Source organism: Mixophyes fleayi, chromosome 2, assembly GCF_038048845.1.
Source record: "Mixophyes fleayi isolate aMixFle1 chromosome 2, aMixFle1.hap1, whole genome shotgun sequence".
Lineage (NCBI taxonomy): Eukaryota > Metazoa > Chordata > Amphibia > Anura > Limnodynastidae > Mixophyes > Mixophyes fleayi.
This window is the reverse complement of record NC_134403.1, coordinates 34,281,814-34,309,778: the sequence shown is the minus strand read 5'-3', so window position 1 is coordinate 34,309,778 and position 27,965 is coordinate 34,281,814. Positions and strand designations below refer to the sequence as shown.

At 40.2% G+C, this 27,965-nt stretch overlaps 1 protein-coding gene across 2 annotated transcripts in view; it reads left to right on the top strand.

Moving 5' to 3' along the window:
• The window catches only part of PGR (progesterone receptor), a 97,833-nt gene that overhangs the window by 23,569 nt on the left and 46,299 nt on the right, over positions 1-27,965 (top strand). For both annotated transcript variants that reach the window (XM_075198775.1, XM_075198777.1), the window contains exon 3: positions 9,158-9,274. In XM_075198775.1, the coding sequence (XP_075054876.1) occupies positions 9,158-9,274 (117 nt within the window). The remainder of the gene's footprint in view (positions 1-9,157; positions 9,275-27,965) is intronic.

Sequence of the window (27,965 nt, the reverse complement as noted above, 5' to 3'; positions counted from 1 at the left end):
TTGCAAAACCAATCCAGCAGTATAAGTCCATTGGTACTGCAATATTACAAAGTTCACACATTCTGCAGTATCAGTCCAGTGGTGCTGTGTCCTGTGCTCTATCCTGCTGAGTTCCGTAGTGCTGCTGGGGTCCTGTGCCGTGTCCTGTTCAGTCCAGTGGTGCTGTGTCCTGTGCTCTGTGCTTCTAAGGGCATAGTTATTTCCCCATTAATCCCAAGTTTTTTAAAAAATAAAAAAAAAGTAAAAAAAAAATAAAAAATTTAAAAAAAAAAAAAATATATAATAATTATAACCAAATTTGCAAAACCAATCCAGCAGTATAAGTCCATTGGTACTGCAATATTACCAAGTTCACACATTCTGCAGTATCAGTCCAGTGGTGCTGTGTCCTGTGCTCTGTCCTGCTGAGTTCCGTAGTGCTGCTGGGTCCTGTGCCGTGTCCTGTTCAGTCCAGTGGTGCTGTGTCCTGTGCTCTGTGCTTCTAAGGGCATAGTTTTTTCCCCACTATTCCCAAGTTTTTTAAAAATTAAAAAAAAGTAAAAAAAAAATAAAAAATTTAAAAAAAATATATAATAATTATAACCAAATTTGCAAAACCAATCCAGCAGTATAAGTCCATTGGTACTGCAATATTACAAAGTTCACACATTCTGCAGTATCAGTCCAGTGGTGCTGTGTCCTGTGCTCTGTCCTGCTGAGGTCCGTAGTGCTGCTGGGTCCTGTGCCGTGTCCTGTTCAGTCCAGTGGTGCTGTGTCCTGTGCTCTGTGCTTCTAAGGGCATAGTTATTTCCCCATTATTCCCAAGTTTTTAAAAATAAAAAAAAGTAAAAAAAAATAAAAAATTAAAAAAAATAAATAAATATATAATAATTATAACCAAATTTGCAAAACCAATCCAGCAGTATAAGTCCATTGGTACTGCAATATTACCAAGTTCACACATTCTGCAGTATCTTGTGCTACATATAATGGAGACCAAAAATTTGGAGGATAAAGTAGGGAAAGATCAAGACCCACTTCCTCCTAATGCTGAAGCTGCTGCCACTAGTCATGACATAGACGATGAAATGCCATCAACGTCGTCTTCCAAGCCCGATGCCCAATCTCGTAGTACCGGGCATGTAAAATCCAAAAAGCCCAAGTTAAGAAAAAGTAGCAAAAAGAGAAACTTAAAATCATCTGAGGAGAAACGTAAAGTTGCCAATATGCCATTTACGACACGGAGTGGCAAGGAACGGCTTAGGCCCTGGCCCGTGTTCATGACTAGTGGTTCAGCTTCACCCACGGATCTTAGCCCTCCTCCTCCTCCCCCCCCCTACAAAAAATTGAAGAGAGTTATGCTGTCAGCAACAAAACAGCAAACAACTCTGCCTTCTAAAGAGAAATTATCACAAATCCACAAGGCGAGTCCAAGGATGTTGGTGGTTGTCAAGCCTGACCTTCCCATCACTGTACGGGAAGAGGTGGCTCGGGAGGAGGCTATTGATGATGTAGCTGGCGCTGTGGAGGAACTTGATGATGAGGATGGTGATGTGGTTATTGTAAATGAGGCACCAGGGGGGGAAACAGCTGATGTCCATGGGATGAAAAAGCCCATCGTCATGCCTGGTCAGAAGACCAAAAAATGCACCTCTTCGGTCTGGAGTTATTTTTATCCAAATCCAGACAACCAATGTATGGCCATATGTAGCTTATGTAAAGCTCAAATAAGCAGGGGTAAGGATCTTGCCCACCTAGGAACATCCTCCCTTATACGTCACCTGAATAACCTTCATAGTTCAGTGGTTAGTTCAGGAACTGGGGCTAGGACCCTCATCTGTACAGGGACACCTAAATCCCGTGGTCCAGTTGGATACACACCAGCAACACCCTCCTCGTCAACTTCCTCCACAATCTCCATCAGATTCAGTCCTGCAGCCCAAGTCAGCAGCCAGACTGAGTCTTTCTCAATACAGGATTCATCCGAGGAATCCTGCAGCGGTACGCCTACTACTGCCACTGCTGCTGTTGCTGCTGTTAGTCGGTCATCTTCCCAGAGGGGAAGTCGTAAGACCGCTAAGTCTTTCACAAAACAATTGACCGTCCAACAGTCGTTTGCCATGACCACAAAATACGATAGTAGTCACCCTATTGCAAAGCTTATAACTGCGGCTGTAACTGCAATGTTGGTGTTAGACGTGCGCCCGGTGTCCGCCATCAGTGGAGTGGGATTTAGAGGGTTGATGGAGGTATTGTGGCCCCGGCACCAAATTTACTACCGGGGCCACTCCACTGTGCAGTCCATATTTAGGTGTATCAGATATTAAACAACGGTGACAGTTGATGCCCAATTTTTTAATTATATTGTGGCCTCGGTACCAAATTGTGTACCGGGGCCACCACACTACGCAGTCCAGATACTTGTTTGGTGGAAATCAGACCAGTTGAGGGTTTTATTATTATATTGTGGGGACCACTCTATCTATACCACACTACAACTCTATACCACTCTATTTAATACTTTAATTCTATTTAATACTTTAATTCTATTTCATACTTTAATTCTATTTAATACTTTAATTCTATTTCATACTTTAATTCTATTTAATACTTTAATTCTATTACTAATTACCATAAAGAGGAACTGCCGCTTCTATTTAATACTTTAATTCTATTAGTAGTTACCATAAAGAGGAACAAAATAAACCAATTTTACCAAAAGTATAATATGACTTAGACTTACAAACACTACACTTGAAAGATGGTGCCTTTAAATGAAAAAGTCAGTCTTCATTGCACGACTATGTGCAACAGGGACAGTTTTTTGGTTTACAAAGTCAATCAATAACACTTGGACCCTGTCTGTCTTTAACATACTTGATGGGATCTCAATGACGAATTGTCTGTACCATGTTTGGAGGAGGTATTGTGGCCCCGGTATCAAATTGTGTACCGGGGCCACCACACTACGCAGTCCATACCCTTTTTTGGTGGAATTCTGACACGTGGAGGGTTTTTTACTTATATTGTGGCCTCGGTACCAAATTGTGTACCGGGGCCACCACACTACGCAGTCAAGATAGATAGATGCGTATCATAGATAAAGTACATTCAGTGGTGTGGGGCAAATTGAAAAATATTCAAAATGCACTGACATTATCAAAAACAAGAGGTTGTCACACGCTAAAACTCAACATGTATATGATGGAGAGGATGGAGGAGCAGCCGTATGTGTAGTGTAATGCAGACCTGTTGAAGGTTTTTTATATATTTTATTGTGGTGCCCAGTGCCCACTCCTCTAGGCAGTCCAGGTACATTTATTGGTGCGAATCATAAAAGTTCAGGGTTTTTAATATATATTGTGGTGACCCACTCCTCTACGCAGTCCAGGTACATTTATTGGTGCGAATCATAAAAGTTCAGGGTTTTTAATATATATTGTGGTGACCCACTCCTCTACGCAGTCCAGGTACATTTATTGGTGCGAATCAAACAAGTTGATGGTTTTCTTATTATATATATTGTGGTGACCCACTCCTCTACGCAGTCCAGGTACATTTATTGGTGCGATTCATAAAAGTTCAGGGTTTTTAATATATATTGTGGTGACCCACTCCTCTACGCAGTCCAGGTACATTTATTGGTGCGATTCATAAAAGTTCAGGGTTTTTAATATATATTGTGGTGACCCACTCCTCTACGCAGTCCAGGTACATTTATTGGTGCGATTCATAAAAGTTCAGGGTTTTTAATATATATTGTGGTGACCCACTCCTCTACGCAGTCCAGGTACATTTATTGGTGCGAATCATAAAAGTTCAGGGTTTTTAATATATATTGTGGTGACCCACTCCTCTACGCAGTCCAGGTACATTTATTGGTGCGAATCATAAAAGTTCAGGGTTTTTAATATATATTGTGGTGACCCACTCCTCTACGCAGTCCAGGTACATTTATTGGTGCGAATCATAAAAGTTCAGGGTTTTTAATATATATTGTGGTGACCCACTCCTCTACGCAGTCCAGGTACATTTATTGGTGCGATTCATAAAAGTTCAGGGGTTTTAATATATATTGTGGTGACCCACTCCTCTACGCAGTCCAGGTACATTTATTGGTGCGATTCATAAAAGTTCAGGGTTTTTAATATATATTGTGGTGACCCACTCCTCTACGCAGTCCAGGTACATTTATTGGTGCGATTCATAAAAATTCAGGGTTTTTAATATATATTGTGGTGACCCACTCCTCTACGCAGTCCAGGTACATTTATTGGTGCGATTCATAAAAGTTCAGGGTTTTTAATATATTGTGGTGACCCACTCCTCTACGCAGTCAAGGTACATTTATTGGTGCGAATCAAACAAGTTGATGGTTTTCTTATTATATATATTGTGGTGACCCACTCCTCTACGCAGTCCAGGTACATTTATTGGTGCGATTCATAAAAGTTCAGGGTTTTTAATATATATTGTGGTGACCCACTCCTCTACGCAGTCCAGGTACATTTATTGGTGCGAATCATAAAAGTTCAGGGTTTTTAATATATATTGTGGTGACCCACTCCTCTACGCAGTCCAGGTACATTTATTGGTGCTAATCATAAAAGTTCAGGGTTTTTAATATATATTGTGGTGACCCACTCCTCTACGCAGTCCAGGTACATTTATTGGTGCGATTCATAAAAGTTCAGGGTTTTTAATATATTGTGGTGACCCACTCCTCTACGCAGTCCAGGTACATTTATTGGTGCGATTCATAAAAGTTCAGGGTTTTTAATATATATTGTGGTGACCCACTCCTCTACGCAGTCCAGGTACATTTATTGGTGCGATTCATAAAAGTTCAGGGTTTTTAATATATTGTGGTGACCCACTCCTCTACGCAGTCCAGGTACATTTATTGGTGCGAATCAAACAAGTTGATGGTTTTCTTATTATATATATTGTGGTGACCCACTCCTCTACGCAGTCCAGGTACATTTATTGGTGCGATTCATAAAAGTTCAGGGTTTTTAATATATATTGTGGTGACCCACTCCTCTACGCAGTCCAGGTACATTTATTGGTGCGATTCATAAAAGTTCAGGGTTTTTAATATATATTGTGGTGACCCACTCCTCTACGCAGTCCAGGTACATTTATTGGTGCGAATCATAAAAGTTCAGGGTTTTTAATATATATTGTGGTGACCCACTCCTCTACGCAGTCCAGAAAGATACCTTGTTGCAACGTTTTGGACTAATAACTATATTGTGAGGTGTTCAGAATACACTGTAAATTAGTGGAAATGCTTGTTATTGAATGTTATTGAGGTTAATAATAGCCTAGGAGTGAAAATAAGCCCAAAAACTTGATTTTTAAACTTTTTATGTTTTTTTCAAAAAAAATCCGAATCCAAAACCTTAAATCCGAACCGAGACCTTTCGTCAAGTGTTTTGCGAGACAAATCCGAACCCCAAAAATAACGAAAATCCGGATCCAAAACACAAAACACGAGACCTCAAAAGTCGCCGGTGCACATCCCTACCTTTTACCCCAAAATATATTTAGATACGCCGACATTACCCCCTTGATTAGGAAGTCATATATTATTAATTATTGGAATTCAAAAGTTTATGGAATCTATTCAAAATTTCTTTGAAAGCTTCAACTTCAAAACTTCAGGTTTTGGAGAAATGATGTTGCTTCATTTTTGATACGAGAGCATCAATATTGGGGCATTTTGATGTGAGAGCAATTTGGATACAGTCTTCAGCGTCCAATCGATTTCTCTGCTTTTTTTTTATGTTCGTTAGAGTGGAAAATCCTTGTTCGCAAAGGTAGGTTGTTGCAAAAGGCAGCAACTTTTTGACTCCCTCCTCATGTGCAATTTTGAAGCCTTTGCAGCTGTTGACATCCAAAAATATGACAGATCTGCTTTGTTTTCAAATGCAATACATGCTTCATTATTGCATCGAAGCTCGAGAAGTGCCTCCGCCAACCCCTGAGGCTCTTCTGGTACAACAGCAATTTCACATTTAAAGAGGTCTACAATCCAACTGACAGCATGTGAATTGGCAGCATTACCCCCAGGAATTTCATTTTTATCCCATTTGCGGTAATTTACCCCTGTTCCCTGACCACTGTTGTATGACATATGGATGTCTTCTTGTAAAAAACAATATAATAAATTAATACTAAACTCTCTAACAATGTCCCCTTTTCTATTAAAAATATGTTAGCGAAATATAATGTGATATCATTTTTTACCGTGGATTAATTCTAGCTAAAAGCAAGATGGGTCAGAGCGAGTGGCAAGTTTGCCATGGATATCCAAAATACTGAGTGCGACCACTTCTCCTACAGAACAATTGACCTCCATCGTTATACCCAGATAACGATCACCATGATTATGCCCAGGAATTGGCTAACACAATCATACCCAGCAAGTCTTCCCCTCTATACAAAACTATTATAAAACCAATCCTCATATTGCTAGATTATAAATATAGTTATATAGGTATCAGTTGTGTTAAATTGAGTTGTACATTGATTGAGGTCTGTACAGTTTTGGCCTATTTTTCATCCAGCAATAGATAGCAAATAACCAGATGGACATATTATTATATATATTATTAACGTACAAAATGATGTCCGTTTGCATAAGCCCTAATGGAAATCTTTGTGGAACATCGTTTTTTACGGACAACAACGCAACAAGAGGTAAAAGACAAAAACAAAAGTAGAAGCCGACATATTGACATAGAGAAATCGAAATAGACAATAAGAATATCCACTAGGATAATAGTAGCTAAAGGTGGCATTGTTTTAGAATTGTGGGTATAGATACAAAAGTTCAACAAAATCTAAATGTAATAAATTAAGATATGAAGCATTCATTTAATGGTCCATATATGACAAAGGAGTTAAAATTAATAAATAATACAATTAATAACCAAAAAGTTGTGAAATCCTGGTCTGTCGGCCAAAATGTGTTTGTTTCATATTTATCTGGTTTTTTTTTTAACTGTTGCAATCATTTTGTTTAACCAGAAATTTTCTTATTTTAATAATAAAAGAAGCTTCTCTAGTTGAGTGGTCATGGTATATAGAGAGTCCAATACTTACATGAAAGAGTGCTCTAGTAGATATTCTGCGGGTAGTATATTCAATTATAAACCTTTTAGTGCTAAATTATAATACACATGATTTTCTAAAGATTAAACTCAATTATTTTTCTTAAAGCTTCTCAAATTTTTTAAAGTCTTGGATCACTTATTTTCCACAGTGATTTTTATCCTCTATATCAGTGGTTGAAGTGGGGGTGTATATGGTGGTATGCCATACCGCCCAGGGTGCAACGCTGAAAGGGGGCGAAATTTAGCAATATTTTAGGTTCATTTGGTTAAAATTGAGGGCTAGGGGGGCGGCATTTGTCTTTCTCGCCCCAGGCGCTAGAATTCTAAGTTACGGCTCTGCATACTGCCACTTCTCCTTATGCTTTGATTGTAAAACCATACTTACCTACTTTTCAAGGCAGCTGTCCAGGAGGGGGGCCGTCGGGGGTGCCTGGCCACGCACGATGCGCCGTTAGGCTCCGCCCCCTGTCAATCTTACCCATTTATTATTTTTATTATTATTAATTTTTATTTATAGGGCGCCACTAGGTGTCCGTAGCGCCGTACAGGGACAAACGAATTACAATACAGGGTGAGACAGCACGGTACAGTAAACAGTAAGCACAGTAACTCAGAATGCTCAATGCACAGCTAAGGAGGGCGGGGGAAGGGAGAGGGGAGATTTGCATATGACGGAGCCTAAGAGGGAGGGCGTGGAAGACAGCGAGACCCTCAGAGGGGGAAGGTGGGAGCGAGACGGGACGGGAGGGAGAGGCTCCTCGAGGAGGAGGGCAAAGTAGCTGAAGAGCAGAGTTAGAAGTGGTGGAAACAGGAGGAGTGATGGCCCTGCTCAGAGGAGCGTACAATCTAAGGGGAGGGGTGGACAGACAGAGACGCAGGGGAGAGAGGGAGAGTAGGGGGAACGGAGGCAGGGAAGGGGAATGAAGGGGGAGAGGCAGAAGATACGGTAGGAAGTATATAGCCAATTGCAGCAGGGGGCGGGGTCAGGATAGTGCATTTAGCCCCGCCCCCTACCATATTGAACAATGGGGACAGCTAGATCCGGGATTTTTGCCTGCTCTCTCGGGAGTCTGAGAGAACCCCCAAAAATTCGACAGTATCTCGGACATTCCGGGAGAGTAGGCAACTATGTGTTAAAGTATCAAATTCCAATCACTTCCACTCCCATTACATTTTCTATACCGACACTTCTACATTTCCACTTCGACCACTGCTCCATATTATGAATTTTATTTCTGACAGAAGATTGTTTAAATTTATGTTCTCAATCAATTCCCAAGACTTGTATATTTACCTGTAGTCAGCATGTGGACAGAGAGTGGAAACATTATACAAGTAAAACGTGTTAAATAGCAAATAAGACTAAGGGGTAACTGTATCAAGCTGCAGGTTTTAAAAAGTGGAGATGTTGCCTATAGCAACCAATCAGATTCTAGTTATCATTTATTTAGTACATTCTACACAATGATAACTAGAATCTGATTGGTTGCTATAGGCAACATCTCCACTTTTTCAAACCCGCAGCTTGATAAATTTACCCCTAAATGTCCAAAGAGCTCATCCACTAGTGAGCCAAAAATATCAAAACGAAGGTAGTAATAATAATGGTTGTAGAAGGCACTTTTGTGGTACTGTAGGTAAAGATACAATGGTTTAAGGAAATCCAACCCGATAGTCTTGTAAAATGTATATCTATGATTTGATACAAAATAACAAAAAAGACATCAAGGAAGATTTTTCAAACTTTTTAAAAGGGAAATGTGGAAATGTTGCCCATAGCAACCAAACAGTTTCTAGCTATAATTTTGTAGAATGTACTGTAATAGATAAATTATAGCTGGATTCTGATTGGTTGCTATGGGAAACGCCTTCATTTTTTTATCTGCAATCTGCTGCTTTAGTCATTTTAATTTTGTTCCCAATGGAGGAAGACACCATTATTGTTTGGCTGACATTTGAAACATAAATCGACCGTTAAAAATTGCAATTGTATGTTAACTATGTGACTAACTGTGTTTAATAAATAACATAATCTGTGTTTTATTCTAATAATCCAGGGCAACACAATTATTTATGCGCTGGACGGAACGACTGTATTGTTGATAAAATCAGAAGGAAGAATTGCCCATCGTGTCGGCTTAGAAAATGTTGCCAAGCAGGCATGGTTCTAGGAGGTAAGAATTGCTTCTTTACTAACTTCAATATAAACAAATGGAATTATAGAGGTGTGTTTGATACCACAATGTTCCTGCTTCAAGAGTCTCACATCACTACACTGCAGATGGGAGACCCTGCTCCTTCCACTATCTAACTTTCAGTCTGTGGCTTCCTACTTGCTTTCATTCACCGCCTCACATCATAACTCTGCCCCTTCCACAAGTAGACCTGACCCTTCGTGTGGGCATCAAGAGTCTCACATCACTACAGTGCGGTTGGGAGACCCTGCTCCTTCCACTATATAACTTTCAGTCTGTGGCTTCCTACTTGCTTTCATTCACATCATAACTCTGCCCTTTCCACATGTAGACCTGACCTCACTAACACAATCCCACGAGTGGACAGGTCACTGCCTTTCACAAGTTCAACACACTCATCTCCTCCTGTGAGCATTCTGATGATCTGATTGGCTACATGTTGCTCTAACCCCGCCCACATCGTCATCCTGGGTGAGCAGGAGATGAAGATTGAATACAATAAATACATAATCAGCTTTATACTATTAATGGCTTTACAAGGTTGGGAGCAGCAGGGATGTTAAGTAGAGATTTCAGACTTGGAAAATGGTGTGTCTTTTTCAGGAACCAATGTCTCCTACTATCTATAATTGCCCATTCCTTTTGACTGACAAGAAGGAAGTTATGATGGTGGATTCACATCATTGGGGAAGAGAACACTGATTCAGAACTGTTAATGAGTACCAGAGCAGTAACTTAGAATTCTAGCGCCCTGGGCGAGAAAGACAAATGCCGCCCCCCTAGCCCTCAATTTTAACCAAATTAACCTAAAATATTTCTAAATTGCGCCCCCCTTCAGCGTTGCGCCCTGGGCGGTCGCCCCTGTCGCACAGCCCTAGTTATGGCGCTGATGAGTACATATAAGACAAACTCCAGTGGATTGCTGTAGTGTTGACTTCAAGGTGGCAAAGAGCCCTCAGCAGGGACAGTTTAGGCATCCAGTTTAGGTTCCCTATTTGCGTTTCTCAGAAATGATACTGTGAGGTGTTGGTAACCGGGAATCAAGTCCTAACATTTGTCGATACCCCACTTAAACCCTTAACTTTTGACCCCAATGATGTTGAGCTTATGATCTTGGAACATCCAAAATGAATGAGGGAAAGTTTCAAAACACACTAAACCTGAGATAAATGAAGTAAAAGACACATAAGGGTATTTGCCATTGACCACAGTAAGTTATTGTGTTAGTTCGTTCCAAGATATAAAAATGTCTACATGTGATAGAGTTTCCATGAAAAAAACTAAAAAACTATAGTAAAATACAATGTTAATTGGAGAGGGAAAAATCATCAAAAAAAAAAGTAATTAATAGTAATTAATGGTATATACAGTATTGTTGATCTATTGCATGTGTACAACTTATCAATAACATGGTGTTTAACCTTAAGATTATGCCCAGAGAAATGGTACTACAGTGGTGGTCGAATTCTGCAATGGTAAAATACTATTTGGTGTGTGTTACATTTGTATCTACAGGCAGTGCACATCATTCAACCATCGCCGCTGAGCTTCTGTGTCTGAGTATGTCTGAATAGGTTATTTTTTTCCTTTGAGTCCATGCCAAGCTGATTACAAGTCTAAAGCAATCTCTGATGTCCTGTAGAACACAGAAGTAATAAAATGAGAAACAGGAGGAAGTCTTTAGAGCAGCTTCTAGTCTCAGGAAAGGGAAGCTCTGTGTGTTTTGTTGATTATATTATCCCGGTCATTTATTTGTGCCAAGTTACAGTTAGAAATCAAGCGGAAGAATTATTATTTAGCAGTTCATACAAGTGTCAGGGCTGGATCAGCCACTAGGAGACCTAGGCCATCGCCTGAATTACCCTAACCCATTTTTTTTATTATATCTACTGCCGGCGCTGCTTTATTTTAATGGGCAGTTTGGTTTTGGACAGTGGGAGAAAAATGGAGCATCTAGAGGAAACCCACACAAGCATGAGACAACATACAGGCTTCACACCAATAATGCCCTTGTTGGAATGGAATCAATGGCCCCAGTGATGTGAGACAGCAATGCACCTTGCGTTTTGTAGTCTGCATCTCCTCTATACCATTCTCCTTGTTTTGTTAATATACTTGTAAATCAGTTCATCAGGACACTGAAGCATGGGTGGGCACTGCTGAGCTCTTTATTCAGCCATTTGCAGACTCTGGGTACATTGCACACTGGCCACACCCACTTCCCAGCATTCCCCATGGTCTTAGGGACCATCACTAAAGATTCAAGCTTAAACATATAAGGGAGTGTCTACAAACATTAAGCATATCTAATGCAATAACATCACATCTTCTTTTCTTTAAAGATAAGCCCTGTATCCTTCAGTATAACAATTTAACAATATAACATTAAGAACATCATCTAACACGTTTCAATGAGTCTCTCAGGTCTGCGTATTTCTCTTATGGGTCTTTCACACAAAGTCTGTGTATCGTCAACCATGTTGGACCTTTCTTCCATCATGGTTTGTTCACCATTATCAAGTCCATCATACATGTCAGATGAAGGGTATTCTTCAGTCGTGTTGCCATCACTATGGTTGGGTTGAGATCTTAAATCGACCCGATTTCTTCTTACTTCTGTTCCACGATCTGTACGTACAATATAAGATCTTGGTGCTACTTGTGCTTGCACAATACCTTTCTGCATCCAAATGCCTTTCTCATGATCTCGGAGACGGACTTGGTCACCTGATCTTAGATCAGATAAGCTTTTTGCTCGCCTATCATGGTACAGTTTCTGTTTCTCCTGTTGACGTACCTTACTCAGTCTCACCAATGCTGAGTTATGCGTATTAAGCAGTTCGTCACTTATCGGAAGATTTGCTCTAATCCTCCTTCCCATCAGCATTTGTGCAGGAGAGAGTCCATTCTGTAAAGGTGTACTGCGGTAGATTAAAAGACTTTTGTAGAAATCTTCTTTGCCGTCTTGTGCTTTTTTCATTAGACTCTTTACAGTTTTTACTGAACTTTCCACCAACCCATTTGACTGTGGATAGTGGGGACTCGATGTTGCATGGACAAATTCCCACTCTTCAGCAAACTGTCTAAATTCAGCGCTGGAAAACTGAGGTCCATTGTCAGTGAACACTTCCATAGGAACACCATGCCTTGCAAAGATTGACTTCATGCAACTGATTACGGCTTTACTAGTAGTTGTAGGTAGAGTCTGCACCTCAGGGTAATTAGAATAATAATCAGTCACGACAATGTGTGTTTTTCCAATACAATCAAACAAATCTGCGCCTACCTTCTGGTATGGTCTCTCTGGCACTGCATGAGGACTCAGCGGCTCGACTTGTTGCTTTGGTCTGTACGTAAGACACAGTTCACATGTAGCTGTTGTCTGTGCTATGTCCTGGTTCATTCTTGGCCAATACATCACTTCACGCGCCCTCCGTTTACATTTCTCTTCTCCTAAGTGGCCTTCATGTATCTTGCACAGCATAATTTTTCTTAGTCGTGCAGGTATAATAATTCTATTGCCTTTGTAAATAATACCATTGACAACCGTAAGGTCAGTGCGGTACATCCAATAATCATGAATAGACAGTGGGCACGCATTTTTTTCTGCTGGCCATCCTTTCAGAATGATGTCTTGTAACACTTTCATTGTGATGTCTGTCTCTGTTTCTTTTCTTATCTGTTCTTGTCTTGCAAGAGACACAGGTAGAGAAGCTACAATCAAATTAACATATGCGTCTATCTCTTTATCCATCAGACTTTCAGAACCTTCACTTTTGTTCACAGCACGGGAAAGTGTGTCAGCAATGTACATGTATTTACCAGGACAGTACAGCAATTGGACATCATATTTCTGTAGTCTTATAAGCATTCTTTGAATTCTCATGGGACAGTCATGTAACGATTTAGCCATGATAGCTACCAATGGCTTGTGGTCAGTTTCCACTGTAAACGCTTGACCATACACAAATTGATGAAATCGCTCACATGCATATGTGATTGCTAGAAGTTCTTTTTCTATCTGAGCATATCTTGTTTCAGCACTTGTCAATGCTCTTGATGCATAGATTACCGGTTGCCATGTATCCTCATGTTCTTGTAACAACACTGAGCCTAGGCCAAATTGCGAGGCATCTGCTGAAATTCTTATACTTTTTGTAGGATCAAAGAATCTTAGTACCGGTTGCTCTGTGATGGTCCATTTCAAGTTTTGCCAACTTTCTTCTTGTTCATGTGACCACATCCACTCATTATTTTTGTCCAACAACCATCTTAGAGGTGCTGTTTGTTCGGAGAGTTGAGAAATAAACTTTCCTAAGTAAGTAATCATTCCTAGGAATCTTCTCACGTCGTCTTTGTTGTTAGGACGTTCCATGTTTATTATGGCTGATATTTTCCTCGGGTCAGGCTTCACACCTTCCTCCGAGACCACGTCACCCATAAAGGTAAGTGTTTTCACACCAAATTCACATTTGTCCTTGTTCAGCTTTAGATTCACCTTCTTGATAAGTTCCATTACTTGTCTCAGTCTAGAATCATGTTCTTCTTTTGTAGATCCCCAGACAATAATGTCATCCATCATTGTTTCAACACCTGGAATGTGTTCAAAAATCATGTGTATCCTTTTGTGATATACTTCTGGAGCAGACAATATCCCATATGGTAGTCGAAGGAATCTGTATCGACCTTCTGGGGTATTAAATGTACACAGCATTGAGCTGGCTTCATCTAGCTTCATTTGCCAGAATCCTGAAGATGCATCCAATTTACTGAACCATTTTGCTCCCGCAAACTGTGACATGATTTCATCTCTGGTTGGTAGTTTGAAATGTTCTCTTTTAATAGCCTTATTTAAATCTCTTGGATCCAGACATATTCTGAGTTGTCCATTTTTCTTTTCAACAATTACTAAGGAGCTCACCCATTCAGTAGGCTCATCAACTTTCTGTATCACACCCAAAGCTTCCATGCGGTTTAACTCCTGTTTGAGTTTTTCTCTCAGCGCAAATGGCACTTTTCTACAGGGGTGTATCACTGGAGGAACTTGCGTGTCTAGAATTATCTTATGCTCGCCAGGCAGACAACCTAAACCTTCAAACATGTCTCTGTATTCTGTAAACACTGATTTGCATTCATCTTCTACTTGTGATGTCACCATGAAAACTTTCTTTATCAAGTTAAGCTTCTCACATGAACTTAATCCTAGAATCGGTTGTACATCTTTATCCACAATCAGTAGCGATGTTTTGAACTTTTGTCCTTTGTAGCTCAGGGTCACTAGGCATGTACCTTTCACAGGAATTTCTTCCCCAGTGTAGCCTGTAACTTTCACATTGGCTGGATGAATTTTAGGTTTTACTCTAAAAGTCTTATAGTCTTGAAACGATATCAAATTCACCTGCGCACCAGTATCAAGCTTAAAGGGAATGACAATCTCGTTCACTGTTAAAGGAACAATCCATTCTTTCTTGTCTGTACTGCAAAGTTCAATACAATTCACAAAAAAATCCTCAGACGTAGCTTGTTCAACGGCATGCACTTTGTTTGTTTCACTATTGGTTCTACAGCATTTGGCAAAGTGATTAAGTCCACCACATTTCATGCAGGTTTTACCATAAGCAGGGCACATTTTAGGATTGTGAGTATTTCCACATCTACTGCAGATTTTCCTATTAGATTGCATTTTAGACTGCTTCATTTTAGAGAATGGTGGTTTGCTTGGCTCTGTTTTCTTCACCACATGTACAGTAGTATCAGATTCCTTGTGTAACTGTTTGGCTTGCAGTCTGGTCATTTCTGTAGATCTGCACATAGTCATTGCCTTGTCAAGTTCTAGGTCTTGCTCTCTCAGCAATCTTTCTCTGAGTCCATTATCAGGTATTCCACAGACAATACGATCTCTAATCAGTGAGTCCTTTAAATCACCAAACTCACAGGTTTTGCTGAGTGATTGCAGTTCTGTAACATACTGATCAAATCCTTCTCCAGACTTCTGATCACAGGTGAAAAACTTATATCTTTCATATGTCACATTTTTCCTTGGCACAAAGTAATCTTCAAACTTTTGCATTATAGAAGATAGCACCATATTCTGCCCTTCAGCAAACTGAAAACTGTTATAAATGTCCAGCACATCCTCTCCTATCACATGGAGGAAGATGGATGACTTTGTTTTATCCTCCATTGCATCAGCTCCACATGCAGCAAGATATATATTAAACCTTTGTTTAAATCTTTTCCAGTTTTCAGACAAGTTGCCAGACATGAGCATGCCTGCTGGAGGAGACAGCCTATCCATAGTTACTCACTGTTTGATGTGACCAGAGCACAAGACAGATATTCAGACACTGCGTGTCACAGCTTTACAGACTTCTGCAGGATCCTTTCAGCTCTAGCAGTCCAGTTAAAACTTCTTCTGACACCATGTTTTGTTAATATACTTGTAAATCAGTTCATCAGGACACTGAAGCATGGGTGGGCACTGCTGAGCTCTTTATTCAGCCATTTGCAGACTCTGGGTACATTGCACACTGGCCACACCCACTTCCCAGCATTCCCCATGGTCTTAGGGACCATCACTAAAGATTCAAGCTTAAACATATAAGGGAGTGTCTACAAACATTAAGCATATCTAATGTAATAACATCACACTCCTGTGCATTCTTCTTTACGTCTCTCTGCTTCTTATTTATCACCCTTCTTGGGGATGCAATTACACCACAGCTAATTGGGATTATTGTGAAGTAAATGACAAAAGTGCTTTTTTGTAACATCACGCAGAAATATAAGCCCTATTTATTGTCCTCTACATGACCTTGGAGGCTAAAATGACATTGTCCACTGTCTGCAATGATGTAAATGTTTGGGTGGCTCATTGTGTGCCTTTCTAGGTACAAATAGGATTATTTATAAGAGTCAGTGGGGAAGTGAGGAGGCGCGTTTAGGGAGGTGTTTCCAGTTCCATAGGTGGGCACACAGCATTTCTCTCCCCATAAAATTAACTATGTTTTTCCGCCTGTTCAGTGGCCCGTATCCTATACGTTTAATAGGGCTTATTTGGCATCTTTGATGGCAATTCCATTTCCAGACACACTTCGACCAGTGTAATTAAACATCCAAACAAACTAAGCATACTACTACTGTCTTGAAAAGTCTGGGAGACTCCCTAATTTCTGGGAGTTCTCCCGATCTCTCGAGAGAACAGAGCAACCTCCCGCATCCTGCCCACTTTGTTAGTGAAGTGGGTGGGGCATAGTGATGCGATTCCCAGCGAATCGCATCATCATCAACATGCCCCCTTCTGTAATAGGCTGAAAAGGGTGATGCTCCGCTGAGGGGTTGGAATCTAATGGCGCAATACCTGTGGCCACGCCCTCAGGACACCGCAGGGAAATCTCCTTCCCCAGAGGGAAAATCTCAGAAATGGGCAAGTAGGCACTAAAGTGACACATACTAAATACTAGCCCTGATGTTCCCTCAGTGTCATGATTAATATAACACATAAATGAGATGAATCCAAGCAGTATTTTAAGAGAAAAACTGAAAAGTTTAATTCAATGAACGGGAAGGTACTAAAGCGGGTTGTTATGAAGACTACTGATCTTGCACTTTTGAATTCGTTAGGAAGACAAGTAGATACATTAAAGAAGCTGTGTGTCTGCTTTTCTACATTCTGAAATAAGTCTTCTTGTCTTTGTCCATCTTGAATGCTCCTTTAAGGCTTTCTTCTTCCCTCCTTGTTAGTTTCCTCTGTCATTTCATTCACAGTACATCTGCATGAAGAGCTTTGTACAGAATAATCTTTATGGAAAGCTATGTAACTTGACATCTGAATTTCACTTTGGTTATTAAATACTGGCAGTGAAGACTATTTGGCACAGAACGTTTGTAGTATTACCTCCAATTACAGATTCCCTTTTAACATAAGAGAAAAGAGAGAAGACGTACAAGGGTTCTACTCAAAGTTCTAAGATCTTTTCTTTGCATCTGTAATTGAAAAGTTCATCCATAGGAAAACAAATATATATTTTTTTATAACATAATTTCAATACCAGTGTAAAGCCGCTGTTAATTTTACTAAACAAAAAAAAATTACCATTAGGACAAATATATAAAATAAAAGTAGTGATGGCGTAAAGACAAGAGGTGAATCAGAGGCACTTAACAGCCTAGATTTCTGTAGACAATTACCTGGCAACTACAGACCAGTGAGTCTGACATCAGTAGTGGAGAAATTGATGGAAACATTGCTGAATGAAAGAATTGTAGAATATCATAAACCCATCAATATACAGTATCCCAAGCAGCTTGTGTTTAATGGAGGGAGATGATGTCAAACAATTTTTTTTTGACTGGTTGACAAAGGTAATCAAGGAAGAGCCATGGAAGTAGCTGATTTCAGTAATGCCTTGGCTACTGTTAAAGATTGATAAAAACAATTCAAATGCTTTGGAATGGATTCAAAAGTGGTTGAGTGGATACAGGGCCGGATTAAGGGAATGGAGGCCCCTGGGCAAAGGGTGCCTCCATTCCCACGTGAGGGCCCCCCCCCCCCGTGATCCGAGCTGCCTGTTCCCCCCCTCCCCACTCCCGGCACTTACCTGCTTCTCCGGTGCGCTGTACGCTCTTTACTGAGGAGATCTCGTGAGAGTGAGACTCACGAGATCTTCTCAGTAAGGAGACTACAGCTCGCCGGGGAAGGACCGCAGTGAAAGTGCTCAGCAGCACTGATCGCGCCAGGGGCGCCCCTGCCCCCAACCAATCAATACTGCTGCTGAGCACTTTCAAGGGTCCCCTGGATGCCATAGGCCCCTGGGCTGTAGCCCAGTTAGCCCTATGGTTAATCAGGCCCTGAGTGGATATGATATTGGTTGAGTGATAGATGGCAGGGAGTTTAGTAAATGGAATGCGTTAAAAAGAAGGAGCGGCTACCAACGAAGAACCTTAAAGAAAGATCTGTACTTGGGTCAGTCCTCGTTAATATATAATTAGGCATTCCTTTGCCTATTTAGAAAGCACATACCTGATCATAATATGGTGCTTGCGTGCAGATAACTATAAACCGCTTATCGGTTGACATCTTTTACCTTTGCCAGGGTTACCGCTACAAGAGTTAACTTACCACCATAAAATAAAGACGTAGAGACTTGTTTTGGCGAAATGAAAGGTCAGAAATTTATTGAAAGATAACTATGTTGAGAAGAGGAGGTAAATATAAGCAGACCGATCAGCCCCCAGGCCACACCCGTAAGTTGTAATCTCTGTTCCACTTATTTGGACAGGTCTAGGCGTTAAATGCCAATCTTCCTCATTTGGATCATCAGCTGAGGCGCGCCTGCCTAAGCGGAGCCCCATAACCCCAAATGGTTAGTCACACTAATTGCCCAATCCCTTTAGGGGAGAGTGCCTACCACGCCTCGAATGTGACCAAATTGGCCGCTGATTGGGCTGCTTACCACTACTGCGACACTTTCATTTATGAAAATTACTCAACTGATATGACAGACAAATACGTAACCTAAAGCTAAAAAATAGGGCCTGGGTGGGCGAGGAAACTCTCCAGATGGCAAGAGGAAGTTAACTGCTCTACCTATACCTTATAATCCTTCCCAGATATAATCCTTCCCCCTTCGTTCATCCTGATTGGCTGACTCTCGTCGCACTCCACCCAGCTAAATTAACTCTTGCTATACCCAATACTTTTCTCTTACTTGCACCCTCTGCTTTTATGTTACTTCGGGCTAATTCCAGCCCTCTGTTATCCTTCTTTAAAAAATTTACATTTATTCTCAAGGTAGTCTAATCTCATAAACGTAATGCTGCGTCAAAAGTGGTGATTCTTAAATTAACAGAAGAAGCAGAATTACACGTAGTGCCGAGAAGCTTATGCCCAGACTACGAGAGTTTATCATCAGCTCAGATATTGAAGTCACTAATGATGAAAGTACACCATGCAGTTTACAACCCTTGTTATTTTTCTGCCAGCGATAAGTCACAAAATCAATGGGATTTTGTTACAGTGTGCACAGGCACAGTGAACGCTCATGTTTTGCTGTATAATTAAGAAAAGCCGCATTACAGATTTGGTATATACTCCTACATACAGTGTATTGTGTGACGCCATTTGCATTTGTAACACTGTATATTTTGTACTTGAAGAAAAACTTACAAAGACCTTTATAAAAACTTGTTAAAGACCTAACACCAGTGTTCGATACAATGTCAACAATTTAGGCAATGCTTAGAATTATGTGATAGCAGCCCACACTGTGTTTGCAGTTTTGTAATATATAGACTAGCCCTCCACATTTATTTTATGTTCTTTTCCAGTTTGAGTCTTATTGTTCCACAATTTCTTATTATTGAGAAGTTTAAAGGCACTTGACATTGATTCTATTATTACGCTAGTGTCTAATATAATACATTTTAAAAAATAAGAATCAGAAAGTTTTTTTTAAAAAATGTAATGTGTGTATCTTTATATTAAATAATCTGTCAATTCACTTTAACTTTAAAAGACTTTTTGGCTGTGTATGTTGTGTTTAGTAAAACATCTATGCTGTATACAAAGTGAAATCTATTATTTCTTTAATGGAGAATTAGGGCTGTCATATTTCTATTTTTTTTTTTATTTTGAATATATTAAGGCTCAATTTCGGAACACACAGATTTGTAAAGCTGCAGCGGGAATTGTCTTTGAGATCCGCCGCCCCTACTTTTGCACGAATGCGCCTGTTTTTAATGGATAAGAGCTTTGTTTACAGGTGTGTACCAGCTGACTCAAACATCTAGCATCCTCTTCATTTTAAATATAAGTGTAGCACCCCTCCACTCACACAAAGGGTCATTTGTGAAAGTGCAAAACCTGTTTTGTGCGGGACTAAATGGCTGCACCTGGGGGAGTGCGTGTGAAAAGTTTGCGTCATCTGAAGGAAGGCGTTTTTGCAAGGCAGCAAATTTTTCCTAGGTGTAGACCTACACCTGCTTTCGCACCTACATGATAAATTGACCGTTCTTTTTGTTGAACAACAATATTTAAATGAGATACAGGGGCGGAGAAGGTGAATTTTACACCTTTCAGTTGCACTCTGATTGGCAGGGATAGCACAACCTGTAGCCAATCAGATCATACGAATGCTCACAGCAGTACAGGTGACTTCAGGAGACGAGTGGAGAGCAAGTGACCTGTCCACTTGTTTGTTTGAGTGAGGACAAAGTTGCACGTGACAGGGGCAAGGTCATGATGTCAGGAGGGTGGAAGGAACCAAGCACAACAACCACAGACTGAGAATTTTATAGTGGAATAAGCAGGGTCCCCAGAAAGCACCATAAATTTGGTACACTATATACACACGGGCACGAAGTAAGGTAGACTAGAGGACATTATTGGGTTAATAAGAGCTCTTGAGGTTGCTTTGTACTCACAGAGCTAAATTATGAGCTAAATTATGGACTTCACACCTGAAGAGAGATGTGCCAACTACCATTTTTTGAATAATGATCTGCAATGGTAATTATTTAGTCCCGCTCTCGTGCACACAACAAAACTGCATGGAATGTGTAATTGTTTGAATGCTGTAATGCTCTATACCAGTTCCCCTTGACTACAAGTCATCATCAGTCTTATGACTTACCAACATGTCAGCTTGTACTGATACATAGTCATTCAAAGCACAAACAATGTTATCAACGTATTATGTTGCATGACCAGTGGTCCGAGTAGGGGTGTATACGGAGGTACTCCGTACCGTCACTTCTCCTATGACCTTCATTGTAAAACTATTAAACTCTATTCACTTACATTTCCATCACATTTTTCATACCGCCACTTCTAAACTTCTGTATCACTACTTCGACATTGTGCATGACTGCAACCTGTAAATTCAAAAGTTTCCTGGAGCATTATGTTTTCCGACAATTTTCTGTATCCACCACCTCAATCCAGTTTATTCTGGGTTTCTTTATTTATTATTTCCATGATAACTGATAATACTATTAAAAAAATTCCCCTTTATAGAAAGCATTTAGAACAAACTAAACTGTTGCAGTAACTATGTAACTATTTCACCGCACTATAAAATTTATGCTGTAAACTATACATCAGTCTTTCAATTAAAATATGCATGCCACTCGTTATTACAGAACAACTGTATGCAACTAAGATATACTGTTAAAACACAATGGGCCTGATTCATTAGCGCACGTATTCTGAACACAACTTGTGTAACGTGTTATACGCACATGAGCGCAAGCAACGTACGGCCGAATTCATCAAGCAACGGATCTTAAGATACGTACCAAGATGAATACGGTCACAAGTCATGTTTGTGGAGTAAAAAGTGACGTAGCAGACATCTGTGTCCGATCACGGAAACCAGTCACTGCGAGTAACACGGGCTGTGCAGTATTTGTCTGAAAATGAATGAAAATAATATTGTGACCTGCAAATTGACTGCAAATTACTTGAAATTAATGTTATTGAGGTTAATAATAATGTAGGAACCAAAAAAGAGCAAAATTATGTAATTTTAGCATATTTTAGGATTTTTTTTCTAAAAACCAAAACCATAACACGAAGCTAATCCAGATCCAAAACCAAAACCAGTTCACGGGGGTCAGTGAGCATCTCTAAGTAATACGGCTACTAAAAATTTTGGGACTTAAATCCAGTGGTGGGATTCAGCCGGTTCCCACTGGTTCGCCAGAGCCGATACCTAGTTTTAAGCTCGGTTCGGCGAAACGGTGACTACAGGCTGAGTCACCATCTTCGTTGGTGGGGGGAGCAGGCTCCGTGAAAAAACCCGAAAAATACCATACTCAACTGTCCGCGGCGTCGGCACTCCTCCTCCCTGGTCCGTCCGCACTCAATGTCATTCATTGAGGAGTGGTGCAGAAGAGAGAAGAGAAGAAAAGAGAAGAAAGGAAAATAAATAAGCTGATAGAAAAGGTAAATGAAGGAACGTAACCAAGGGGGCTCAAAGGCAGCATGGAAAACTTTCATTTGAGGGGCAAAGGCAGCATGGCAGACATTTTTTCAGGGGCAAAGCAAAGGCAGCATGGCAGACTGTTTTCAGGGGCAAAAGCAGCATGGCAGAGTGAAGGGGGAGCACAGGTAGCATGGCAGAGTATTTTGAGGGGCAAAGGCAGCATGGCAGAGTGTGATGAAGAGGGGCATTACAGTGGCATAATTTGAAATGGGGGCATTACTGTGTGGCATAACATGACTCATTACTATTATTATCTTGATATTAGCAGCATACAATATTATTTGAGAATTAAATTATATGAATATTAATTTGCATTAAATGCATATAAATTTGAGTATTAAATGCATGAAATATTAAACTACCTTTCGGTATATCTTTTTGTATGCTTAAAATGGTCATTAGGGCAGAGAACCGGTTGTTAATTTATTTGCATCCCACCACTGCTTAAAACCTGGTAGAAAGGGACAAATATATATTAGACATGAGTTTATGTTCAAAATGTCCCTTCATTATGGACCAAATTTACATGAAGACACATTTTCATTTATTTACATAAAAAACAATCACACCAATGCATGTATCGAAACCAAAAAAAATAATTAACTAAAACAACCCAAAGTAAAGGAAAATAAATTATTGGGAATAATATTTTTCTAACAACTTCACATTTTTTAAAATATTTGTTTTATATTTTTTTTATATAATATATACGGTAGGGGTGGGGGATTTTCAGCTGGGCGAGTGGGCCCTTCCGATGTTGCGGACAAAATATGTCTGTCTTCTTGAGCTGCAAAAAAAATAAAAAATTTAGACAGATAGGAGATACACAGGCAAGTCCCAATAAAGCATTTTTAAAACAATGCAATGAAGCATGTGAAAAACTATTCAACGAACACACAACATTTTAAAATAGAGAAACATTGTTAATGTGGCTCAAAAATTATTCAATACAGTTTAGACATTTTTCTTTTAAAAAAAACCCACTATATAAGACATACCTCTCAAAAGAAAAAAGCAGGCAAATAAATTAATTTGCTAAATCTATATATAATCTATCACAACAACCACTTTAAACTCCCAACAATTGTAAATGTGCATCAGTAAACCTCTTAGAATGGTTTGTAATGAGAGACGTGTATGCAGATGTATAGTCAGCTGTGTTATCATATGCTGACAGTGACAGAGCTGTGTTTATCCTGCGCTGCCAATATTGCCGTAGATTTAGGCATGACCTTGAGCTGGTACAAGTGTTGCTGTTACTAGGATTGGTGGTGTCCACCCATCGCACACCCCTTTTTGATCCCAGAGTCGTAGGGTGTTGTAAGGGGTCCTTGCGCTCATTTTCGCAAGTACTTTGCTTGCTTGTGCGTCCGTATCTTGCTGTTTTTCGCAGTGTGGTTTTGTGCACGATATTGCCAAAATCTGCAGATACATAGCCTAAGGAATCAGGCCCAATGTATATACAGTAGAGATGTGCCATTGTTTTGGTTTTGGATGTGCTTTTGGTTCTAAAATTTCTGTGTTTTGGTTTTGTTCAAAATCATGAAAGGTTTTGATCTTGGATCTGGATTTAGTTAAAAATTGTGAAAAATAGGAAAATTAATGTGATGATCTCTTCACATCTGTCTAAATTTTCACCAGTTTTGGCCAAAGTATTGCTGCTGATCCTCTCCAGTGTATTGCTGATGACCCTGTCCAATGTATTGCTGATGATCCTCTCCAATGTATTGCTGATGATCCTCTCCAATGTATTGCTGATGACCCTGTCCAATGTATTGCTGATGACCCTGTCTAATGTATTGCTGCTGACCATCTCCAATGTATTGCTGCTGATCCTCTCCAATGTATTGCTGATGAGCCTGTCCAATGTATTGCTGATGACCCTCTCCAATGTATTGCTGCTGATCCTCTTCAATGTATTGCTGATGACCCTGTCCAATGTATTGCTGATGACCCTGTCCAACGTATTGCTGCTGACCCTGTCCAATGTATTGCTGATGACCCTGTCTAATGTATTGCTGCTGACCGTCTCCAATGTATTGCTGCTGATCCTCTTCAATGTATTGCTGCTGACCTTGTGCAATGTATTGCTGCTGATCCTGTCCAATGTATTGCTGTTGACCCTCTCCAATGTGTTGCTGCTGACCCTTTCCAATGTATTGCTGCTGACCCACAGAAGGGAATGTTTTACTGGACCCTCTCAAATGTATTGCTGCTGACCCTCTCAAATGTATTGCTGCTGACCCTGTCCAATGTATTGCTGCTGACCCTCTCCAATATATTGCTGCTGTCCCTGTCCAATGTATTGCTGCTGAACCTCTCCAATGTGTCACACATGCAGGGTAACAGTTACCTACTTGATTTATCTTCTGTAAAATGAAAATGTAATTGTTGTAGACATCTTTGATGAGGGTGATGATAACATTGTCATTTGCCACCATTGAGGAAGATGACCCGTGACTGTTGCTATCCAAATGCCCATGATACATTTGTTAACATCCTTATCTATTCTCCAGTTCAACAACCAAAATGTTGGCATTTGTATGGGCCAAAAAAATAAGCACTTCAGCCACAGAAGTGGCAGTCCCTGTCGCTGAAGTGCTTGGGTTGTTAGACTATGTGCATGTCCTTTTCAACAGGTGGGTGGTTGGGCCCAAGGACAATGTCATCTTGACTTGCACCATTTAGCATTTTGCCATCTCATCATCTTTTAAGTGTCTAATAATGCTGCTGTCTGTAGTTTAGATCTTGTGTCAACTCGTGTCTTAATGCAGGATTTTGTAACTCTGCCATCATTGCATTTTGCTTCCTCTGATTCAATTCAAGAAATAATTAACCAGTCTATAGGGTTCTCTAACTTCATCACATAGTGTAACTCATCACCATCTATACATGTATTCTTTGTCAGTGCCAAATTCTGTCCTCTTAATTTCCCAGAATGTGGATTTTCAATTGCATTGTCTTGTCAAGACAGATGTGTTTGTCAACCAGATTAGCATCTCCGTTATACACTCTTACTTGTGTGGGAAGCCCAACTATTGGCCTATCTGCACTGCATGATTTACATCTTTCTTACACTTCACTAATATAACATACTAGCTGAAGTACTCGGCATTGCCCGGCTTCGAGTTATTATGTTATCAATGAGTTGGATGTAACTGTCAACATTTTAAAAATAATTAGCAGCTCTTCCAACACATCCATGGGGTGGCTGCTCAGTGTCGTTTTTGTTTTTATGTTTTTATATTAAATGTCATTCAAATCCATTCAGTGGAAGGTCTAGGACAGGGTAGCTCTGTGGTGCTGATTCCGAATATGACATCAGATTTGCTAGATTGGCTCCAATTATTTAGATAATTGGTACCCCATTGAAAAACATAAAAATGCCAAAAATGATATGTCAGCCAGAGAATACTACCAAAACACATGGAAATTGGCTCATATAATAGGAATGTAAACATATGAAATACATATTGGCATTTTATTCAGTATAATAGCAGACAAACATCAGAATCAGAATCAGACAAGCTGATTCGAACAATTACAATTAATGCATAGTAAGACGCTGTTTGTATGATTTTCTTCTATGTGGATTATCAGGACAATCACGTTGGAGGCTCCAGCAATAGTCTGCTATCATGTGTCTGTCCCATGTGACTTCATACCTGTCCTCCATCACCTTTATATGTTGATGAAACCTCTCCTCTTCTTCCTCACTAAAATCCCCAAGTTTATCCTGAAACCTGTGTAAGTATACAATACAGCACCGCCACGGCTGCTGTATAGTACAGTTCTGGAGACCCAGAAACCCCCCCTCCCCCCCGCGTGTGCCCCTGTAAGTGGCTATGGTGTGGATTTATACTGACTGACTGTTTTTTTCTTGTAGCGCACAAATATCAACTTTAAATTTCAGTGCACAAATAAGCTGTCAAGTATTTGTGTGCTACATAAAAAAAACAGTCAGTATTTAACTTATGTGCAAAACAGAATACTACTTTGCACCCCTTGCATTGTAACATGGTTTTGTCCAGGAGACTGAAATAAGAAGTTTCTTAAGTTAAGATCCTTAATGTATTAGGCCCTAAATGTTTTCATTTGACTAAAAGGAAGGGGTAAAATAAAAAATAGGGATAAAATGACTTTAGTTTAGTGATGGACATCCTGGTCTTCCTGGAGGGCCGCCGATGTGGCCCTCCAACCATCCAAAGGGCCACACTGAGGAAGGAGGGAGAGCACACTGCACCCCCTATTCCTCCACTGTGCAGCGTGACCTGCGTTACGTGAGGTCATGTGTCACGGAAGTCAGCTTCCCCTAGTTTGCCAATATCGTGGGTAGCCAGCTGGCAAGCCACAGGTGACGGCTCAGCGGGACACTCTTGTGCACCACTGCTTTCAATTTGTTTTTCCATGCATGTAATTGTACACAACATGTCTATAACAAAATAAAACTTGTTTTCATATTTTGTATCAATGAAAATGATGTATGCACACTAACTCATTTTATTGCTTAATGTTCGAAACCGGTAATCTAATAACACTTTATCTTTGAAGGTCGCAGTGCCCCACAGTTTAGAAACCCGTTGCCAGGAGTACAGTCTGAACCTTGCGCTGATTTTCTGAAAATCTGTAACACAAATGACCCTTTTACCTAACTGAGGAAAGGGAGGATACTTTACATTATATTGTTCAGAAATAATATAGGAAATACAGAATCATTAACATAGGTATTGAGACTGTAGTTTAAAGCACCTTAACAGGTCTGACAGATCCCAGCAATAAGAGTCATTTAATGTTTTTGGGAGTTTTTAAAGGGAAAGTAGGGCCAGTCTACTATGAGCATTAAAATCCCTGAAGCACTTTAGCTATTTATTTACTGTAATGTTCAATTTAATGTAGCAAGTGAGATAATGCTGAAAGAAAAAAAAAAAGATGACAGACCTATGCAAGGAACGATGCAAGTGTATAACAGTTACACAGGGGGCAAAGCGCCTCACGGTGTAACCAGCCAGGCAGCACCTGCTCTGCAAAGGAGTAACTTTATGTCTGGTAAAAAACTGCTCCCTCTGTGCAGCACGCAAATTCTCTAACACATAGGGGAAATACACACACTGCACTGACAATAAAATCCAAACACACACAACAGTTACTTACCCATGTGCATTTCAGGTTACGCCCTTCTCCTCTATACAACTTTTTGCTGTCTTCGCTACTCTCACCTCTTCTCCTGCTGTAAACTTACACAATAAGCCCCACACCTTACAGGGTCCTATACTAAGACACATCTGCTCTTGGGCTGGTCATAGGATCAGTGCAAGAGGTGTACAGACCATGGGGTCTGTAATGCCCACACATCACCCATTACACAGTTCAACGCTGCCTGTAGTAATACCCTTACCTAAACACATCACCAAAGACTAATATTACACAGTGACTACCACTCGAGAACTGCCAAATTCAATTACACTGAGTGTCGTACTGGGTGGGTAAAACTCAGTGAGTGCAGTAATCTGCCATGTAACATTTACGGCACTTCAATTATACATAACTCACACCCGTCCTGATTTCAGTAGGAGACTCTATTTGCAGGTATTAGGATGGATGAGACATATGGGGAAGTGGGTGGAGCATCTGGGCTTTAAGTTTCATTGTACATCCCCTGAGATTGGGCCGCAAGGTGGTAAGTT